The 18,863-nt window shown below is 39.0% G+C and overlaps 1 protein-coding gene across 3 annotated transcripts in view; it reads right to left on the bottom strand.

Annotated features, from left to right (window-relative positions):
- The window catches only part of LOC121189347 (neurexin-1a), a 233,719-nt gene that overhangs the window by 39,095 nt on the left and 175,761 nt on the right, over positions 1-18,863 (bottom strand). For all 3 annotated transcript variants that reach the window (XM_041049375.1, XM_041049376.1, XM_041049374.1), the window contains exon 19: positions 2,274-2,445. In XM_041049375.1, the coding sequence (XP_040905309.1) occupies positions 2,274-2,445 (172 nt within the window). The remainder of the gene's footprint in view (positions 1-2,273; positions 2,446-18,863) is intronic.

Genomic DNA, 18,863 nt, shown 5'->3' with positions numbered 1-18,863 from the left:
TAGATTCTAATAGTTGTGCTAAAGACTTTTAATGGCCCGTAAGTATGCAGTACGAGACTTTTTAATGAGATTACGAGGGCAGCAATATAGGCCCTGGTGAAGCAATTATTTCCTTGCTTTGAGAATGATTGCTCCCTCCCATATAATCTCCTCTTCTCTGTCTTTCTCACTCTCCAGCCATCATTTTTATCTTTGCTGTCTACTCTTATTATAATCACTGTTGATCTGTGAGTGGCCTAAGAGTGGCTGAGGGCTGCTATTATGAGTGCGTTAGAGGCATACATGGATACTAATCAAACTACAGGCGAGCTGAGAGAATAATGGCTTTGTGTGCTGGGGGTGAGGGGAGGAACTGCACAGTGATTGTGATTAGATGTAATTAGTCTGCAATGAGCCTAATAAGGTAGCTGGACTTGGCATTGTCACTGACACATGATTGGTGGGGATGAGATTGGTCACTTTTTCCCTGCAGCTTTAATAACTCCACACCTATCATAAGCGGAACTAATCTTATGTTAACATAGACTCCTCAAGGTTTGAAAATACATTGACCAAAACATATTCAAACATATTCATATACCAATTCAGTTCCCATTGTTGTGCCCTGTTTTACATTGCTAGGTCTTAAGCAGTCCAATAAAAGATTAAAAAACTGTTTCCAGCTTATGAGCAGCACATCTGAATGTATCATAGGTGTTTTGGGGACTGAGGGTGTTTGTCGTTTGAAGATTGAGATGGTAGCATCTAGGCATTTAACCCTGCTGTGCATTCTGCCATGTCCACGACATGTCAAAAGCCATTAGCTTCCCCTTTTCCACCTGAGGCAAACAGCGAAGATTGAGTCCCAGTCATAAAACCCTCTTTCATTTGGATGAATGCACTGGTCATAGCTAAAAAGGTCACCAAACATTAAACGAAAGGGGAGAGACAGGTTGAATTTGTCTTCTGTTTATCCGGTTTCCCAGTCATTTTATGCATGTTCAGAACATTACAAATGTTTTTGATTTGGGGGGCCTCACAGCTTTTAATCTTGTGGAGTAAATGCTACACTTGTTCCCACAGTAATTCTGGTGTTTGTTTTGAACAAGTCATATTCACACTCCTTTAATCCTCTATAGCTTTTGTCAAAGCCTTTAAGCAGTTAAAAAAAAAAAGTTAACAATTTCAACAACACAAGCAGTGGCATTTAAATTCTTCCAGAGAGCCGCCATACTACAAACATCTTGACATTCTACAGAAACATATCAGTGTTGCTGAGTTGTTTTCCATTTCCAATTTAATATCTTCCCCAGCAAATATCATGACATAGAACTTGCATTTTCCCCATAATGAATCTCCCCTTCCACAGACAAATTTTAATTTATGTAGGATATCAGGTGCCACTACACTTTACAAGAAAGTGCCAGTAAAAGTATTCTGGTCATATAACGTAAAAACTATTACATATCATACATTTTCAATTACTAAATACTCATTACACAGGCCAGTAATTAGTGAATTCATCTTCTACTGCCGTGTAAACTGTGTTTATGAAAAGAGCAACACCAATGAAATTATTAGTAGTGACACTAATGGCAAAGAAAATTAATATGGCTTCTTCTTTGTCTGTGACTAACTGTGGTGTTTGCTGTGGAAATGATTAATATAAAAGTGAACTGTCATGGTTAAACCACATGCTGTGATACAGCCGATCATCTGGTATTTAACTCCGAGTAAGCAACAGATTAATTCAGGTATTCATTTCGTTTGACTGTTCGTCTGCCTAGTCACCTTAATTCAATCAATCTACCATATTGGCAGAGAAATAAATACTGAACTGGCAGACAATTACTTGCCACAATAAAAGCGGTAATTTGTCTGTAAATAGCCTATTGATTTGACTTACTGTGAACATACGCTGTAGGTGGATTACTTATTTTACGGGGAATATATTGCAGATGTAGACAGCGTAGGTGGTTGCCCTTTTATACAGCTTATACTTTAGACTATGGGATTTTTTTTAAGTGCAACCTATTTACATTCACCTAGGTTGTTTAACAACATTGATTAATGTAATGTGATAAACACTGGAGATGAGAAAAAAACTCAACAACACTGGTATTCTTCTTAACAGCTGCTGGAAACAGAAACATAAAAAGCAATTAAAGCACATGCCAAGTCAACATAAAACATCCTGACAGATAAGACTTTAATAGTAGGTTTGATAATCTCTTGGTCATTTTATCGCCTTTGAGCAGCAGCAGATGTAATTAAAGGCAGAGTGGGTGACTCACCTGTGGGGTAGCGCTCAATGACTGGCAGGTCATCCACCTGCAGAGTGGCATTACCCCCACTCCTCGTAAACTTCACTATATGGTACTTTCCGTCATTTACAAACTTTGACGTCTCCTCAATATTAATGTCATCTGTTCCGACATTAAATACAACGGCAATGTTTCCTTTCTCCTGAAAAGAGAAGAACACAAAGAAGAAAATGTTTTAGCGATGATAAACATTACTGCTTACAGTCTACGGTATGACCTTAGGAAAATTAAAGTAAAAAAGTAAAATCAGTGAATCAGCTCTCAGTTCAAAAATAAACGATGGCTGGAAAATTTAGTAAACACAATACATGATTTTGTTCTATTCTGCAAATTGGTCGCTGCATGAAAATTATTATTCTATTAAAATATTAGGGTTTTCATCTTAAATTCCTTTTTGTGCTTTTAGTTACAAATGGAAAAATAAATTGTACAATTCAGTAGTGTTATATTACTTTGAGATATTGTGGGGAGGTTGTTCTAATTTTCCTCTCAGTCGGTGGAAGGGACCAAAAAATATTAAAATCACAGAGGAGGGTGTAATATTCACCCCCCCCCCCCCCCCCCCCACACAACTTTTGTATTGTCCCTAAACACATCTAGACACTTTAATAACAACTGTGTAAAAATTATAAATTATAGTTTTAGGGACACATTGTTTTGTAGATTAAATATTTATTTTTCTTTACAGTAATTCTGGGAAGACCAGTTATTGATCAAAGGCAAAGGTGACTAATTACATGGTAACTCCATTGATGACTTAATGGAAGAACTATAATCGAATTACACAAACTCTGTTCATAAACTCAGTTTGTAGACAGCATTTACTCTGCATTAGCTGGACTGCACTTTTTATAGTGGACCACCAGCTTAATGAAAGTAACCATATGGCCACTGCTGTTTGGCCTGGAGCCCATTTTAAACATGAAATGCTTGTCCCAGCAGAAGGGTGGGAACAGAGGGGGACCAGGGTTGGCAGTGACATCCACCAGATTCTATTGTAATAGATTTTTTTTTTTTTTTGCTATTATTCAATAACAAAACAGGTACCAATTTTAATGTGATTTAAGTCAGAAAAGCTTTTGAATGGTGTATTTTTTCCTCATAGAATCATGGTGAAACATGAAAACATAAGGAAACTGTACATGATGTCATTAGTATAACTTATTTTCTCGATGTGGTGTTGCTGTGGTCCTGCCGTGTTTATATCTGTCACCCCCTACAGGAACACATACACCAGCTTACGCCCTGCGTGAGGACCTTTTCTTTCTGTGTATGTGCAATGTATTATGTTATTCCAAGTGTGTATTTCGTAAACTGCAAAACCTGCTGGGTTGACCATATGCCAGATGACTCAACGGATGATTGCCCTGGATTGACAGCCACATTTAACATATGTGTTGCTCTTGAACGTGTTAGTGCTGCTGGAATTTATGCTCTTCTTACAAACTTTATAAAGCGATTACATCAGCACAAATAGGCATACTATGCCTTTTGTTGTGTTCATAACATAAACTGAATAAAATTATATAGTTAATGTTTAAAAGTATCCTCTCGAGCTCCAGTGCTCCTCTGTGTATTGCTGCTGTCTGGTCCTTTAAAGTACAATAAATCTGTTTTTCTTTTATTTCTTTTATTTATTTATGTTTTTGTTCCGCCATTCCATCACACTCAAATACACATACACCAAATCCCTATGTCTCCCATTCAAAACACTGTAGATACACCCACATCACCACTTAAAAAAACCCTGAAGTAGCTTCAAAGCTTACTGAGAGGATATCAGGACGTTCACTGAATGTGAGAAGTTTGTATGAGACTGAATCATCCACTTGCAGTGAATACTGCCATCAATATATAGAAACATAAACATGGAAATATAAAGAGAACGTCTCAAAGGGAGTCTGAATCCAGCTTAGGCTGAGTCCGCTTAGATCCACATGTGATGGGTATCTACACTAATAAGCTCCTTTTTTACAGTACATGATCGAAGTCCCTGAATCCTGCTGCTTAATCCAGCTAAGATGAGCGCATATGTTGGTGCAGCCTCTCCCTCTCTCTCTCTGTGCTTATGAGCTGCAGTGAAAGGAGCATCTGGTTGGAGGCTCAGCCTACTGTAGCAGCACAGCACTCTGCATGTCATTATCCAGTCAGCACGGCCAATAGTACACTGCATCTCCATCTCTCTCTCTCTCTGTCTCTAAATATCCCATATGCACAAACTGACTCTTTTTCAAGCCCCCCGCACAGACTCTCTCTCACACACACACACACACACACACACACACACACACACACACACACACACACACACACACACACACACGAACACAAACACAGGGTGAGCCAGGTTCCCTTAAAGTGCAGAATGGGTTGAGCATGTCTCAAGAGCCAGAAGCTAAAATGCAATTAAAACCATTTGTAATGTGTCACACCATGTTACCAAAACTAGGACAATTGTATGCTTTGTAATGTAATTTCAACAGATTATATAAGATGATGCATTCAAGCTACAGCGCTAACACAATTTAGTGACTGCTTGAGGACATAAACACTCATCAACAAAAGCTGAAAAGCAGATAGTATAGTTTGTGGCAGGTTTTCAGATGTGAATGAGTGAGAGGATGATTTGTAGTAAAAACCTTATGTCAACTGTAACGTGTCATTTTGAGAAATGTGGCTCTCCTGAAACCCTTCGGCACAAGTCACAGAGACAGCGGCGCCTCAGCAGGACTAAATGCAGATATAGAGGCAGCATCTGAGCATCTGCCAACATCAGACCTCACACCACAGCTGGTTTTCACACAGTTCTCCATATTTCAAGCACTTGAGTATAAAGTAAAAATTAAGGTGATATATAGGGAACTTTCTTTCAAGGACTACCACACATCGAACACATTAATTGAGAACTTTTTTAGTACCATTGCTCTTGGAAAAAAAAGGAGAGACAGGAAAAAAAAAGCTTTAGTGGAGGGACCAACCCAATTAAAATCCTGCTTTTAATAGCCTCCTTCAATTGACTTTTAATGTTCCCCATGGTCTCGTTAATAAATTTACTGCATTTAGTCACAAACTGCCAACTCGAATTTCCATAGTACAAAAAAGCCCACTTCACAGTCTTGAAAGAGATGAAGAGGTAGATGAAAGAGAGTTACAGACAAAGGATAAAAAGTAAACTATCAGATTTAGGGAGTCAGACGTCAGATGAGAGATAAGACCTAAATTTTAAAGCATAGAAAATACAGTTAAATTTCTGACATGCTTAGCGCCCATGTTTCTTCCATATTAACATGATTAACTTTGACTGTTGTTACTGCCTCAGCTTTCTGAGATAGGGCTGGCTCTTGCTTTTAACACCAATGTTTTTTTTTTTTTTTCTAAATAATAATCCAATACATTTCGGCATTTCCTGAAATTCAATCTATTTAGACAAGTAGTTTCTCAGTTAGTGCAGCACTGAGAGGAGCCTAATCCTGGCACTGTAATAGGGTGCAGGCTTATGTCAGGGAGTGATTGATAGCTGCTTACATAAACCCAGCCCATTACACCCTGTACAATTTTAGGGCTGCTCACTTGGTAAGTGCTGCTCCCCACAGGGCTGCCCCCCTGGGAACATACTGTACGGAGTACACGTACCGCACCCGAAGAACTCAGCCCCTGCCTGACACTCGGCACGCTGCCTTGATTAATTGCTCATCAAGCTGCAATAGAGTTTAATTAACTGATGAAGTTGATCCACCATTCTCCTCTAATCGGCTCTTTTTTTATGCTTTCTCATCCTTGCAGCTGGAGGGTGGAGTAGCTGCACCAATACTCAGGGTGTCAGTTTCTCGTTAAAACTCCCCATCTGCACTCATTATACAGCCATAGAGATACGTGTTTTACTAGCTATAAAGCTGCAAAACAGCCTCTGCAGAGCAAGTGTTTTTTTTTCTGAAATTATTAGTAGCGCTGAGAAGCATCATTTTTTTCCTTCCAATCATGTCAACCAAAACACAGCCTGAACAAATATGTGTTAAAGATGTGGACCGCCTTCAAGTCAATAGAACTCCTAGCTTAGGTTGTTTAGATAAAACTGGCTTAAACCTCTGGATAACAGTGTTCCCATAAATAATAAATCAATTAATTAATAAATCATACTTTTGTCTTTATGTTTTTCATGAAAAAGATATGGTATGTTGTTCATGATCTGCTTGAGGGTAAAAATAAACCAAGTGCAAAACAGAACCTACTGAGTGGAAATGATCCACACGTTTGTAATGGTTTACTGGAGCAAGCTTTTTTTTTTTTTTTTCCCTCCCAGCCCACATAAATACAACGCAAAAAAGAAAGGAAGTGAGAAGTGGTATTTGAGACGGTGTCGGGCCTCCTCTTCAATCTCTGCAAAAATGAACACCATGGTGTAGGCTGTCCTAATGTTTTGCTTGTTTATGAGTCATTCATGTTGACAACCATTGTGCACCCGTCACATTTCATATCTCACCAGTCCGACGCCACGGGACTGCAACACATCTCCCTTCAGTGCACATGTCTGTGAGGGGTCTGTTGGCAGGTGGGAGAGCACCTCCGTCATGACTTCAATGTGTGCGTGCATGTCTCTATGAGAGCGTGTTGAGGGGATATTAAGCTCCCACTGTAGAAGCTAAATGTCTTAATGTAGCTAGGGCAAAGCAGACTGTTCTGTGCACCTTATCTTTTAATTACCTTTGACAGTCTTCTGCTTCTCCCTTTTTTTTTTTTTTTTTAGCAAAGCTTGGTTAATGAAATTACAGATGTAATGGAATAATTAGAAGAAAGAAAATGGATTTTTTCCCCCCCTACAGCATGTGGTCCATATATTGTACATTACACTGTAATTCATCCATACACCTGCAATTACAGGTACACAAACATAAACAGATGTACAAATGTGTATACGCAATCAGACATCATTTTTAAGAGTGTAAAAAAACTAGAATATGGTAAAAGCATAACTACGATTTTGCTGGAAATGAAATTTCAGCCTCATAGAAGCAGCATATGATACATTAACTCCCTAATATCCAAAACGATTTAATGATGTTACGGACCGTGACAAACCTACAGTATATTAACTCTGTGGGTTTGAAACCAGTGGGGCCTCAATATTCAATTTTATTTTATACTTCTGCTATATAGCTGTAAAAGATAAAACTTCAAACTTCATCTATCACATAAAGTATCATTACATGCAATGCAAATCACATATATACATGCAGCACAACATTATAGTACTTAAACATACTATTTTGTGCCACGAAACAAAACTCATCACCTATTTTTGGAGCTGCTTCTACATGAAGCTCCTTATCACTGTCTAACATGTAGGTGCTATTATGTTATGTTGAATGTGACAAACACTGTCAAATCGTGGCACACACATTAACATCCATGACAGCACTGTCAGCAACTGTAAGTCTCACAATATTGCTCTCTTTGAACACACAGGTGAGCAATGAGCCCTTAAACGGAGAGACCTTAACATCAGTTGTGCACATGTGAAATTGATCTTCAACTGCACGAATCTTACTGTATAAAATTTTTTAAAGTTTTCTTTCTACATCTGTAAAACCCTGGTCAAGATTTTTGACCTGGCTGTTTACTTGAACAGCTTCCACATTTTTTTTTTTAAATAATTCAGGATATTTTCTTTCCTCTTTACAGCTAATTATCACTGCGTTACTGTGCTCTGTTTGGTGTTAAATCTGATGTTAAAGTCTGAACTATGCTGGGAGCATGTAATTACTGTGCTGGAGAAGTATAAACAAATCACCTGCAGACATAAAGTAACTTATTATTTACTTATTAGGAGACTAAAGGATTTACTGTATACATTTACAGCTTAAACAAAAATGGAGATAATATTCCACCCTTCGTAAAGCTACAACGAGTTAGAGTCCTAGCTAACCTGTATGGTTTCACAGGCATATCAATATTTAGCAGATATTTACTCCTACTATAAATATTGTGGTGGTGGAAAAACATTTATTTATTACTCACTGATTTTACTTACTGTCAGAACACTTCCTAAAAGCTTGGATAAAACTGTGTCTGTGGATTCTACGCTGGGGGTTAGTCAACTTTTAAAACATGTTCTAAAACATGAAACTCAGTTCGACAAGGTTTCCCTCCCCCCGTCATACCACCATCGCCCTGGGGCATTTCCACTGTGGTGAGGTATAAGTGCGTTCGCTGGGAGCTCGGCTTGTTTCAAAATCAAGTCCGCCGGCTAAAGTGCCTAATTATCTGTGAAGTTGGCTTGAAATTGTTCCCATTGCTAGGAGACTCTATCAAGTGGCTTTCTGTAGGAGAGCTTCATCAAATACCTCAGGTTAATAAATCATCAAGCCAGACGCAGCAGCTGTTTGAAAGAGGGTGCTACCACTACAAGGGATATAATGTGAAAATATATTTTTTTTCTAATGCATAATGCAGCAGTATCTTCTTTGCGTCATGTGGTAAGAAAACACACATAAGCACAAGGAATTATCACAAAAAAAAATATGGATTTCTTCTCATTAGTGATAGAATAATCCTGGATTTCTGAAGTTTACGTTCAGATGGACGTGACAGGAGTGTCTGTAATGGGAGCTGGCCAGTGGCCCTTTTCAAAAGGCACTGCTTGTCTTTTCTTGAAATGACATTTGCTGTCTGTCTGTACTCTTTCTCTTGCTCCATCTCTGGACCGCCTGTGACACATTCCATCAAGGGAGGTCAACAGATATCTGAAATTTCGTTCTCTCTCACTCAAAGAAATCAATTCAGGTTTCAGGTGATTCTCCTATCTGTCCACTTATGACAGCTGGCGCGCAGTCGGGGTGAGTCGACCTTCATCTCTGTCCTCTCCCCGTCAGGACTTCCTGCGTCCCCCTGAGCATACTCGTCGAGTCCAGCTCACTTCATCTGTACGATTCATACAGCACGGCTTTCTGGCTAAATAAGATCAAATATAATCAAGCGAGCGTGCGGGGAGAGTGGGGGATAGTGCAATCACCTTAGTAAGAAATGGAAAAAAAAAAAAAAAAATTGCGAGCTTTGGTAGAGCTGGGGACATGTGCCCGAAGGCAGGGTACATATGCTATGACTGACTCTTAATCCTCAGACCACACTCAACATGATAAGGACACACATCATGACAAACATTTTGTTGTGTCTACTCAGATTATCTATAGTTCACAGAAACAAAAGCAGATGAGTAAAACAAATTTTAAACATATTTTACTAGATTTAAGTGTAATGTGAAAGAAGTCATGCAGATGTTCTGCAGTCTCAAAATCAAACTTGCGTATAATCAAATTTTTTGTTAAGTTTTACTCAGCGTGTGAAAAGGTGTTATTATTTTGTAGGTTTTCACTGAGCTGGGTCTGAAATTAAGGGATCGTTTCTCATAAGCAAACAATCCCTTCCTGTAGTATTGAGATCTGTTCCACTATTTTTTTGCACTGTATGAGCTCTTCATGTAAATATGTGCCAGGTTTGCTAATCTCGTAAAGGGTGTTACACACATTTCAACTCGGTAATGCAGAATCGCAATTTTAACACAGTTTGGCTAAATCATGTCACAGCTCCATAATTACGGCATTGTGTTTTCAATTTATAATTGTGTAATTATTTGGGTGACTGATATAACTATGAATTTATAACACAGGATATGTGTCATCATGACTGCCAAAAGAGACTGATTCACGGATCTGGATTTGTCATAAATTTGTAAATACGAGCATAATAGTGCGTAAGAGGGTACGGGCAATGACTCTTTTCTCGGAGACTAAACATTCATTCTGACTGTTGCCATAAAATATTTAAACTCTCAAAATGGTTCCCAGTGTTTTCATAGCTCTAATTTTGGCTGAGACAGAAAAACAATGGGACGTGGCTGCGTTCAGAGGCACAATAGCTTGATATCACTGCAACACAATAAGATATGGTGATGAAACGTTCAAACTGGTTCAAACGCAGTGTTCATGGTTCACAGAATTTGTGGGAAAAAGGGCAAAAAAAAGTATTTTAATATGAATGAGTTAAAAACAAACCCAAACTATTTTGGATTGAAAACAACAGCTTTAGAAAGAAAATTATGTTCTTGAGATGGAAACATGGAAACAAGAGCCTGTAAATCTGAAATCAGTTCCACCTGTGTCAACTCATTCTCATACTGTGAAGAGATTTTCTAAAGGAAAAAAAAAACGTCACATTATTTTGTTTCTGTACTGTAGCTCACTTCAGCTGATGTAGAGACCTGAATAATATTTGGGATATGTTTCTATTCCTGGTAGCTGTAGCTGACAACACTTTCAGTAAGATCGTGGATCAGGGTTGCAAATTCAACTTGAGCCATGTAGAGCAATTTCTAGTATTTAGAGCTGCACAGGAGAAAAATTATACAACGCAGGGTATGGTGGGATGCTCCTGTGGTGATATGTTGTGACCTGGTGACAGAAAAATGAACAAAAATGGATTTAAATCTGTATGGATCAACATGTTTGCAGTCAGGCCTAACTCAGACAAATCCACGTACTTCCTGCAACTGCTGTACAGAGAAATCCTCCTTGCTTTACACCTTGCTTTCATTAGACCTGTGGCAGCTGGAAGGCTTTTGCTATAACGCAGTTTCAAGCACTTCACACATACACAAGTGTTTCAACTAGCATTGAATTCTAACGTGATACTTCAGCAGTCTGAAAATCTGAAACAAGATCCCTCATTCACAGTGACCTGGAGCCAGGCAGTGTGTACGTCACATCACACCACAACACTCACAACCATAGGACTAAATTAGACTTGGTCATTGTGAGGGGTTTCAAAATAAGTTCCTGTTTCTTTTCATTTTTGTGTTTTCTTTTGTGCCACGATGTTTGCATCTTAACAGCGTAATGAGACAGTTGTTGTAAAATGAATCCTTGATGACAGTGCTCAGACCAGGTTTTAAGATATAATTAATACTTTTCCTCTGTCCAACACTTGCTCGGTCGTGCATGATTTTAATGATAAATTAAGGTCTTGTCATTGCTGCTCCTCCGAGAATTAAAAAAAGGGAACTAGTCCACAAATTATCTTGGAAAACTGCTGTATTTTTCAGCTAAAAAGAAACTGTCGCAGAGCTGAGAGACAGTGGAGGAAAAGTCAATTAAAGTTCAACTTGACATCTTAAAGGATCTCATGAAAATAAGGACAAGAAAAAGCAAAAAGGTACAATAACTGAATGGTTATAATGCCTTTGTTTCTCTATCATCATCCAGATAAAGAGATGAAACATTGCAAAACATTTCTTAATCAAGTGTGAAGGAAAGCTTGGCACAATATTTGGCTGTTGTTATTGTGGCCTTTTGCAATTCCAATTCCAAATGCAAAAATGTCCAATTATTTATCTTCAAGCTCTGTCTTTCATATGGTAATTAATGAATTCAATCATCAGAGCTGTATAGCTTATTGGTTTGAGATGATGACCTGTGTAAGAATCTTGAATTAAGCTCATTATGTGATACTAAGTCACCGTTAGCTAAACAGAAAAAACTTACACCAACGACACATCTCCATTTTTAGCATGGAAATGCTAAGTGCAATTCTTACTATGATAGGCTCTGAGAAGAAAAAGGTCCTAAAGCACCCAAAGTATTTATTCTAAAAATTCATTATGAGGTGCTTTAAACAACATGCAAGAAAATTAGTATATAGAGCTACTGTAATGAGGTCGATCTACCTCCTGTGCCTCCAGTGAGGAGGGAAAGTGGGAATAAACAGTAGGTGAGAAGTCAACAGGGTGCAAAGATGGTTCACCACATCACAGCGCAGCTTCTGAACAGACCTCAAAAAAAGAGCAACTCAAATGACTATCACCTGAATTTCACACATGGCACGGCACTCGGCACGCGCTCCAAGTGCCCAGTCACATATTCAATATGCTCCTCACATACAGAGGGGTCCAAAAGTCTCAGACCAATAGTCAAGATACTTCTATTTTGCATTTGTTTCTAATGTAATACTTAATAATTACTGTAATGACAGCACACAAGTTGACGTGAGCTCCACAAGTTTGTGCTAAACCTGATGACCCATGTTCTCCCAGCATGACAACATGTTTCACTGTGGGTTTGATAGACTGTGATATCATTCTGTCTCCTGTTTGTCTCCTTACAGGCACCCTTTTCTCACTATCGTAAATCTCAAACTTGGATTCATCAGTTTAAACCATTTTTTCCAGTCATCCACTGTGGCATGATGGTATTTCTTAGCCCACCCCAAGCATTTGGCCTTGTTTCCCCTCCTGACAAGTGGTTTAGAAACTAGAAACTGCTACTCCACAGAGTTCACTACAGGACGGTCTTCTTCTGACAGTACTTTTGCTGATTGGAGTTTTGCGTTCTTTATTTGGCAGATTCTGTATCAGTGATGAAGTTGCTTTTCTAGCTCTCAGGGTACTAAGCTTGATGTATTGATCTTCTGATGGTATGGTCACTTTTGGTCTGCCTGATCGTGCTTTAGATACAACTGATCCAGTCTGTAAAGCGTTTTAGACTTCCATGCACTGCCCGCCCTTAGAAACCTTTAGTCCAGCAATGATTTGACACTGAGAAAGACTCTCTCCCCTCGCTTTGCTTAGAGCAACAACTTGACTTCTGACACTCTGACTTAGTCCTGATGGACTGCTGGAAACTTGAGCCACAGCCTCTGATGAGTAGATCGAATCCACCTGAGTGTCATCAGAATTCATGCTTCAGCTTAAGGGCTACAAATTCAAGGAAATCTGACCTTTTGTACAAATAAGTACATTTGGTCAATAACCCCAAATCTGATCGCTAACCTAGAAATAGTGCAGAATTTTAAATATATCTTCTGCATTTTACATAACTTCCTGTGTTTTAAAATGTTTCAGAATCCTCAAACTTTCTGATCATTTCCAGGTTTGTGTGAAAATAGCTCAGCATTTCAGTGTGGTCTCAGATTTTTGGACACCACTGTACTTTGTTTTATTCCAACAGCTAAAATATCTCTTCTATTTCTGTACAGGAAGACAACTTTTTTTTTTTTGAATCAGTCCGTAAAATAAAAATAACTTGGTGCGATGAAAAGACTGTGACCTGTGAAACAACACTGCAGCCTCCGTACTGTACTGTACATCCATCTTCTACTATAGGCACTTCAGAATGAGACTACCATGTTGTTGTATTTAGAGCAGTGGATGTTGTCCAACAATCTTCGACACCACCATTAACTGGTACATTGCAGCTATCTTACATTTGGCACGAGGAGCTAGAGACTCCTGCCTGTTACATCTACAGCACAAATTAATCTTGGAGCATCCTGTTTTTAGAAAAGTACATCAGAAATGAAAAAAAGTGATAACAGTTTAGAGTGTGACTTGAACACTTGAATGGCAAACAAAACAGAAAATTTCATTATGAATATACTGTTTGCAATAAACATGTATTATTTGCACAAAATGTAATCAATGCATTACTATTGATAGACATTCCCATTATTTATGAGTTTACTGAACATTTGCAAATATTGGTTGCATTTCTGGTTGTTGATGGAATGGAAGTTGTGCTTTAATCATTTAGATCTTTCATACTATATTTGTTAGTACAATTCAGCTTCTGAGGCCCTTAACATGAAATTATTAAACAATTAAAACAACTTTTGAGTAAACTGCAAACTTTAATGCTTTACTTTAAGTTCCCCTATGTAGCTTTTACAAACATTATATATTATTTAATAAATGGTCTTCAATACATGGTATTGCAGTTCTATAGGAGAGCTACCTTTGTCAATGTTGTGTGTTCTTTACTGTATCATCATTCATTATCTGTTTTTTGGACTTAAAGTGAAATGCTGCCATTCTGAACAAATTCTTTTTTATTGGGCTGTAAAAATATTTCAGAAATTATCTACTATTCTTTGAACAAGCTGTCTGCAGACCATAATCTAAAGCTACAACAAAGACAAGGATTAGTATAGAGGTTAGAGGTTATTAAGCTTGTTGTCATAGTGATGAGGGGAAGATAGAAATTCAGTTAGAGCGACTGTCATAATCATGGCAGCCAGTCACAAGCGAAACATGTGGTTAATGTTATCTTGGACACTTGAAGTCTTTTGAAGGTGCAGGATGAATATCAAGTGACTATCAATATCAATTTCCATTATCAAACCTAATTCAGAGTTTGAATTGAGAGCAACAGTGCTAATGGTATCTGTTGTCTCTAACTGAAAAATGCTTAAATCAGACATGTACTGCAAGAAAAGAAAACCCTTTTCCTATTAAGCTGCCCACAGCTCTAGTAGCCAATAGTAATGTCTGACTGGTTATCAACAGGAAGAAGAGAAATAGACTACTAAACACCAAAAATGGACCCAGTATATTGCCAATAGCTGTTATTTAACTGGGGTAAGGTGTTTTAGGGGGCATGTTTCCTTTAAAAGAACCCTGGAGTACTTGTTTCTAATACTTCCACAGAACTGGGAAACTGCCAAGGTTTAAAATTGCCACCATCAATCAAGAGGTTTTTTAAAGAATGCAACAAGCAATTTCATGGATGACTTTTTTCAACTTCTCCAGCATTATTCCCCATCAGCTCCATGTATTATTGTGCCATTTCTCCCTCCCCTGTTTCTGTTTGATTCCAACGCCACTGACGGAAAGAGTCTCTCAGTGCCCTCTCACTTATTCATGTCCGCTGACTTCTCTGTCTTTTAATGTTAACTTAGCTCAAACTGATTTTCTTATTCCCACACTGAAGCAAGTTCATCTCAGAAGAAGAATACATTAAAAGATCTGGAACAAGAGGTGTTAAGTTATGACAAGCACTATGCTTTACTTAAACCTCAGAGGAATGAACCTCGTCCTAGATTTTTCAGATAATGGAGGACTACGGTTGCATTCACAATGTTTTAGAAATGTAATTCCACATTCGGTTCTGCGCTCGGGCCCCATTTTCATCTTTAACAATGCCCGGCAGATGGACGGGATTAGTGGGTGTGGGGTGGTTGACAGGAAAAAAGAAAGAAGGGAGAGGCGGATATCTGCTGCTGTATTGGTGATACAGAGTCAAGCTTCTCTGTTTGCCTGCAAGCTGAGCATCCCTTACAGCAAACGGGTGAGGAGAGATCTCATTTTATCCCAATCAATCAAAGCTGAGCACATGAATGGATGTGATATGAATTGTTAGTAAGAGGACTGAAAGTGTATCTTTGACAGGAAAATCAAAGCAATAAGAAAAAGGAATGGTACAAAAAAAAGGACAATGTGTAAACAGGCAGAAAGTACCCTAACACTGAGTCCAAGTAAAAGAATAAAAATACACCAATCCATATTTTTGACTGCTCCCTCCAGATGTCTCCCATTTATACTATTTCGCCACAATAAAAATCGTTTAACAGCAATAGTCAGATGCACAGGATGGTGCTGTCCTACTTCACAGTTCACAAAAAAAAAAAAAAAAAAAGGGATTTGGTATAAAGCAGAAAGAAAACACATTTAAATTATCACGAGGGATAACCGTGAAAATGTGTGATTTCTGCAGCAAATGGGGACATTTACTGAATTGTTTTTGTCTTGTTTTTCTCAGACAGTCCTCAAATGCCTGTCTGCTCCTAGCCATATCTTTTCAAAACACATGGGAGCCTGATACTTACACAGAGCACCCTAAAGAGATATGGGATCATTGTCTTTATCCCTGGGTCCAGCAGCTATTTTTGAGTGAAACTGACCCAGTATCTCTGTGCAGATGGATGCTTCGATATACTGCAGAAGATTGTTAGGCGACAATAACCTTACTAGAACCAGGGGTATTAGAAAATATATTGGGTCTTAGTCTTTTGTGATGTGCTTCTTTTGCTGTCTTTCTGTACTGACATCTAATTTTTGTTGAGGCTTTTGAGTACACAGCTGAGTCATCACTAATGACAGCAGTGGTTTTCTCAGTTAGAGCCCACAAAAGTGGCTCTGCCATTAGTTAATGACCTGCTGCAGCTGCTGCAGCCACTGGACTTCACTTCAATACATTTTAACAAGCAAGTTATAGTTGGTGATTTATCTGCTAGGCTAGACAGCAGTGAAGGATACTGACACAAATTGTGCAGGTGAGTTAAGATTTTGATGCTAAATGCAGTAAAACAAAATGCATTTTCAGATCAAAGAATCTAGATATTTTTGATATTTCCAGGTATCCAAACCAAGTGTGTTCCAGTTTAGATGCTTTCTTCTTGGTTTCACAAGCTGAGTGAACAGCCATCAACACCTACCAGCTTCCTCTGCACACACTGCAAGGATTTAAATTCATCTCCCTCCTCTGTCCCATGGCAGGCTGACATTATGGTGTCGAAGAAAATGCCTGTTAGGGCCACAGAGCAAGGTGACAAGTCTAGCCAGGAGCTGTCATTATGAGCCAGCTGAGTCAGAGTTGAACCCAAATACATTTTCATAAAATGGCAGTAGCAGTGCTTTTCTTGCTCTTTCCTTTCTCCAAATGAACACTCTCCCTTTGCAATCACCAGCACAGATCTAAATTGATCCCAATCATCAAAATCAACGATGAGACGCTACAACTCCACATTAATTTTCTCTAAAGATTTGAAGAGGCAAAAAAAAAAAAAAAGAAAAAAGAAAAAAGAAAAAACTTGTCCAGCCCACTCAATTTCAGGATTTTGTCCAATTATTCTCACTTGTCATTTATTGTGAGTGCAGTAAGGAACACCTGCTCTGGGATAAATGGTGCGGGGTGAAAATCTGCCAATGGACACACTGACAGTGGTGCTGACAGCCCCTCTGGAAGGTGATGACAAGTAGACACCAAGTGACAGATATTTGGATGTTTGTCATCTCTGTGGAGCTGACCAGGCACTTTCATCTAAGTTCACTGTGTTTTGATGCACCCTTGTCTCTGCTTCCCTTCCCTTCCTCTATATTCAGATGCGACAGCATGTACATTTTAGGTTTAGCTGGAGGAAAAAAAAAAAAAGAAAGAACAGTGCAGTGCAGACAACAAGGTCTCACAATGATCTACCACCTTTTTAAACAGCAGTTTCTGTGTGTTTGCGCCTCTCTTAAATTATCTGTGGCTATGATCGATTGATGCTGCGTACAGTGGTAGCTACGGGTGGCAGCACAACTCTCTCCCCTGAGATATAGCTGTTTATGCCACTGCCTCGTTCATCTTCACAGGGTCCATGCAGGTCATTTGATATTCATCAATTGATTATCATTAGCGGCACTGGGCTTTGTAACTCTGCACTGTGTAGCCATTGAATGGTTAACTAGATGAGGCATTGACACATTTTAATTGTTGTACTATGAAGTAGCCAATTACATTTGCTCTAATGAGAGGAAATTGATTAAGGCAGGCTCTTGGGTTGCATCAACAAGAAATTGATGGAAGAAAAGTGTGTGGTCCTCTGGGTGCAGTCGTTTATTTTTGAGATTATTTAGCACCTTCTAATGAGACAGTGTCACCTCGCCAGTGGCTTTGTTTGCATAGTGATGTTTTTTTTTTGGGGGGGGGGGGGGGGGGGGGGGGGGGTTCTGTAATTGATTTTCTGAGAGTGTGACCCAAATTTCCAACTCTAAACTTTACCGTCTGGGTTCACTGACAGCGCATAATCAAACACTGGACAGGGTAATTTGGCAGATTCCTTTGGTTTTTTTCTTTTTTTTTTTTCATTTACAACACTACACATTTTCAACCATTGTTGGCCTGTTTTCTGGACTGTGGTCGATCATTTTCTGGGCTGCTGGTTATGGCACTTAAAGGAGTGACTTCTGCTTGTGGTGAAATTAGAGCAGAGCACCTTAAAACCTGTCAGACAGAAAGCCCAGCACTTTTGATTTGGCCTCTCCAGAAGTTGTGGCCAGGATATGGAAGAGAGGTAATTTGCTGATGCCCTTTTTTTCCCTACAGTTAACCTACTTTCTGCACCCAGGACAATTTCTGCTACCTCCTCCTGAGACAGTTCCCCCTGCAGAAAGAACAGTCTTGGTTTGACTCCCCTCTGGGCCTGCTGACACCTCTAACCCCAGAGTACCACCCAGACATGTAGGTAATAACTATACTCCAACCTCGTTGATGTAAGCAAACTATCTGGACCTCTGGCACCTTTGGAAGAACTGACCTGGAGCTTCATGGTAACTGGTGACATAGAGTATACTACAGAGCTGTAATGGCATCCCAAGTATAAACATTTCAAAAAATATAGTGGTTTGTTTCTAGCACTTACATCTTACATCTTGTAAAATCATCACTTGTCTTCTCAATTGAGAGTCGTAAGAGGGGCCTTGATCCATACAATTTTCATCTCCATTTCATCATGAATATGTAAACTGCAGCTATTTTCTCTGGTAAAACATGATCCGTAGGGGCCAAGGCACTGTGATGAAGACTTGTGTCAGGCCAAGTGAGCTGGAACTGATGGTGCACATAATTAATGGCCTGAAATAAACTGAGAATTAGTGCTGGGCTGGGATGTTAATTGACTATGATACTTGGGCTGGTGCCTCTCAGCCTGAGGCTCTTACTCTTTTCCCCCTGCTTTGCTCTATCACTTTGCTTCGAT

The sequence above is a fragment of the Toxotes jaculatrix genome, chromosome 11 (genome assembly GCF_017976425.1).
Source record: "Toxotes jaculatrix isolate fToxJac2 chromosome 11, fToxJac2.pri, whole genome shotgun sequence".
Taxonomy (NCBI): Eukaryota; Metazoa; Chordata; class Actinopteri; family Toxotidae; genus Toxotes; species Toxotes jaculatrix.
Note: the sequence above shows the minus strand (reverse complement) of the source record. Positions and strands in the feature narration are given on the sequence as shown.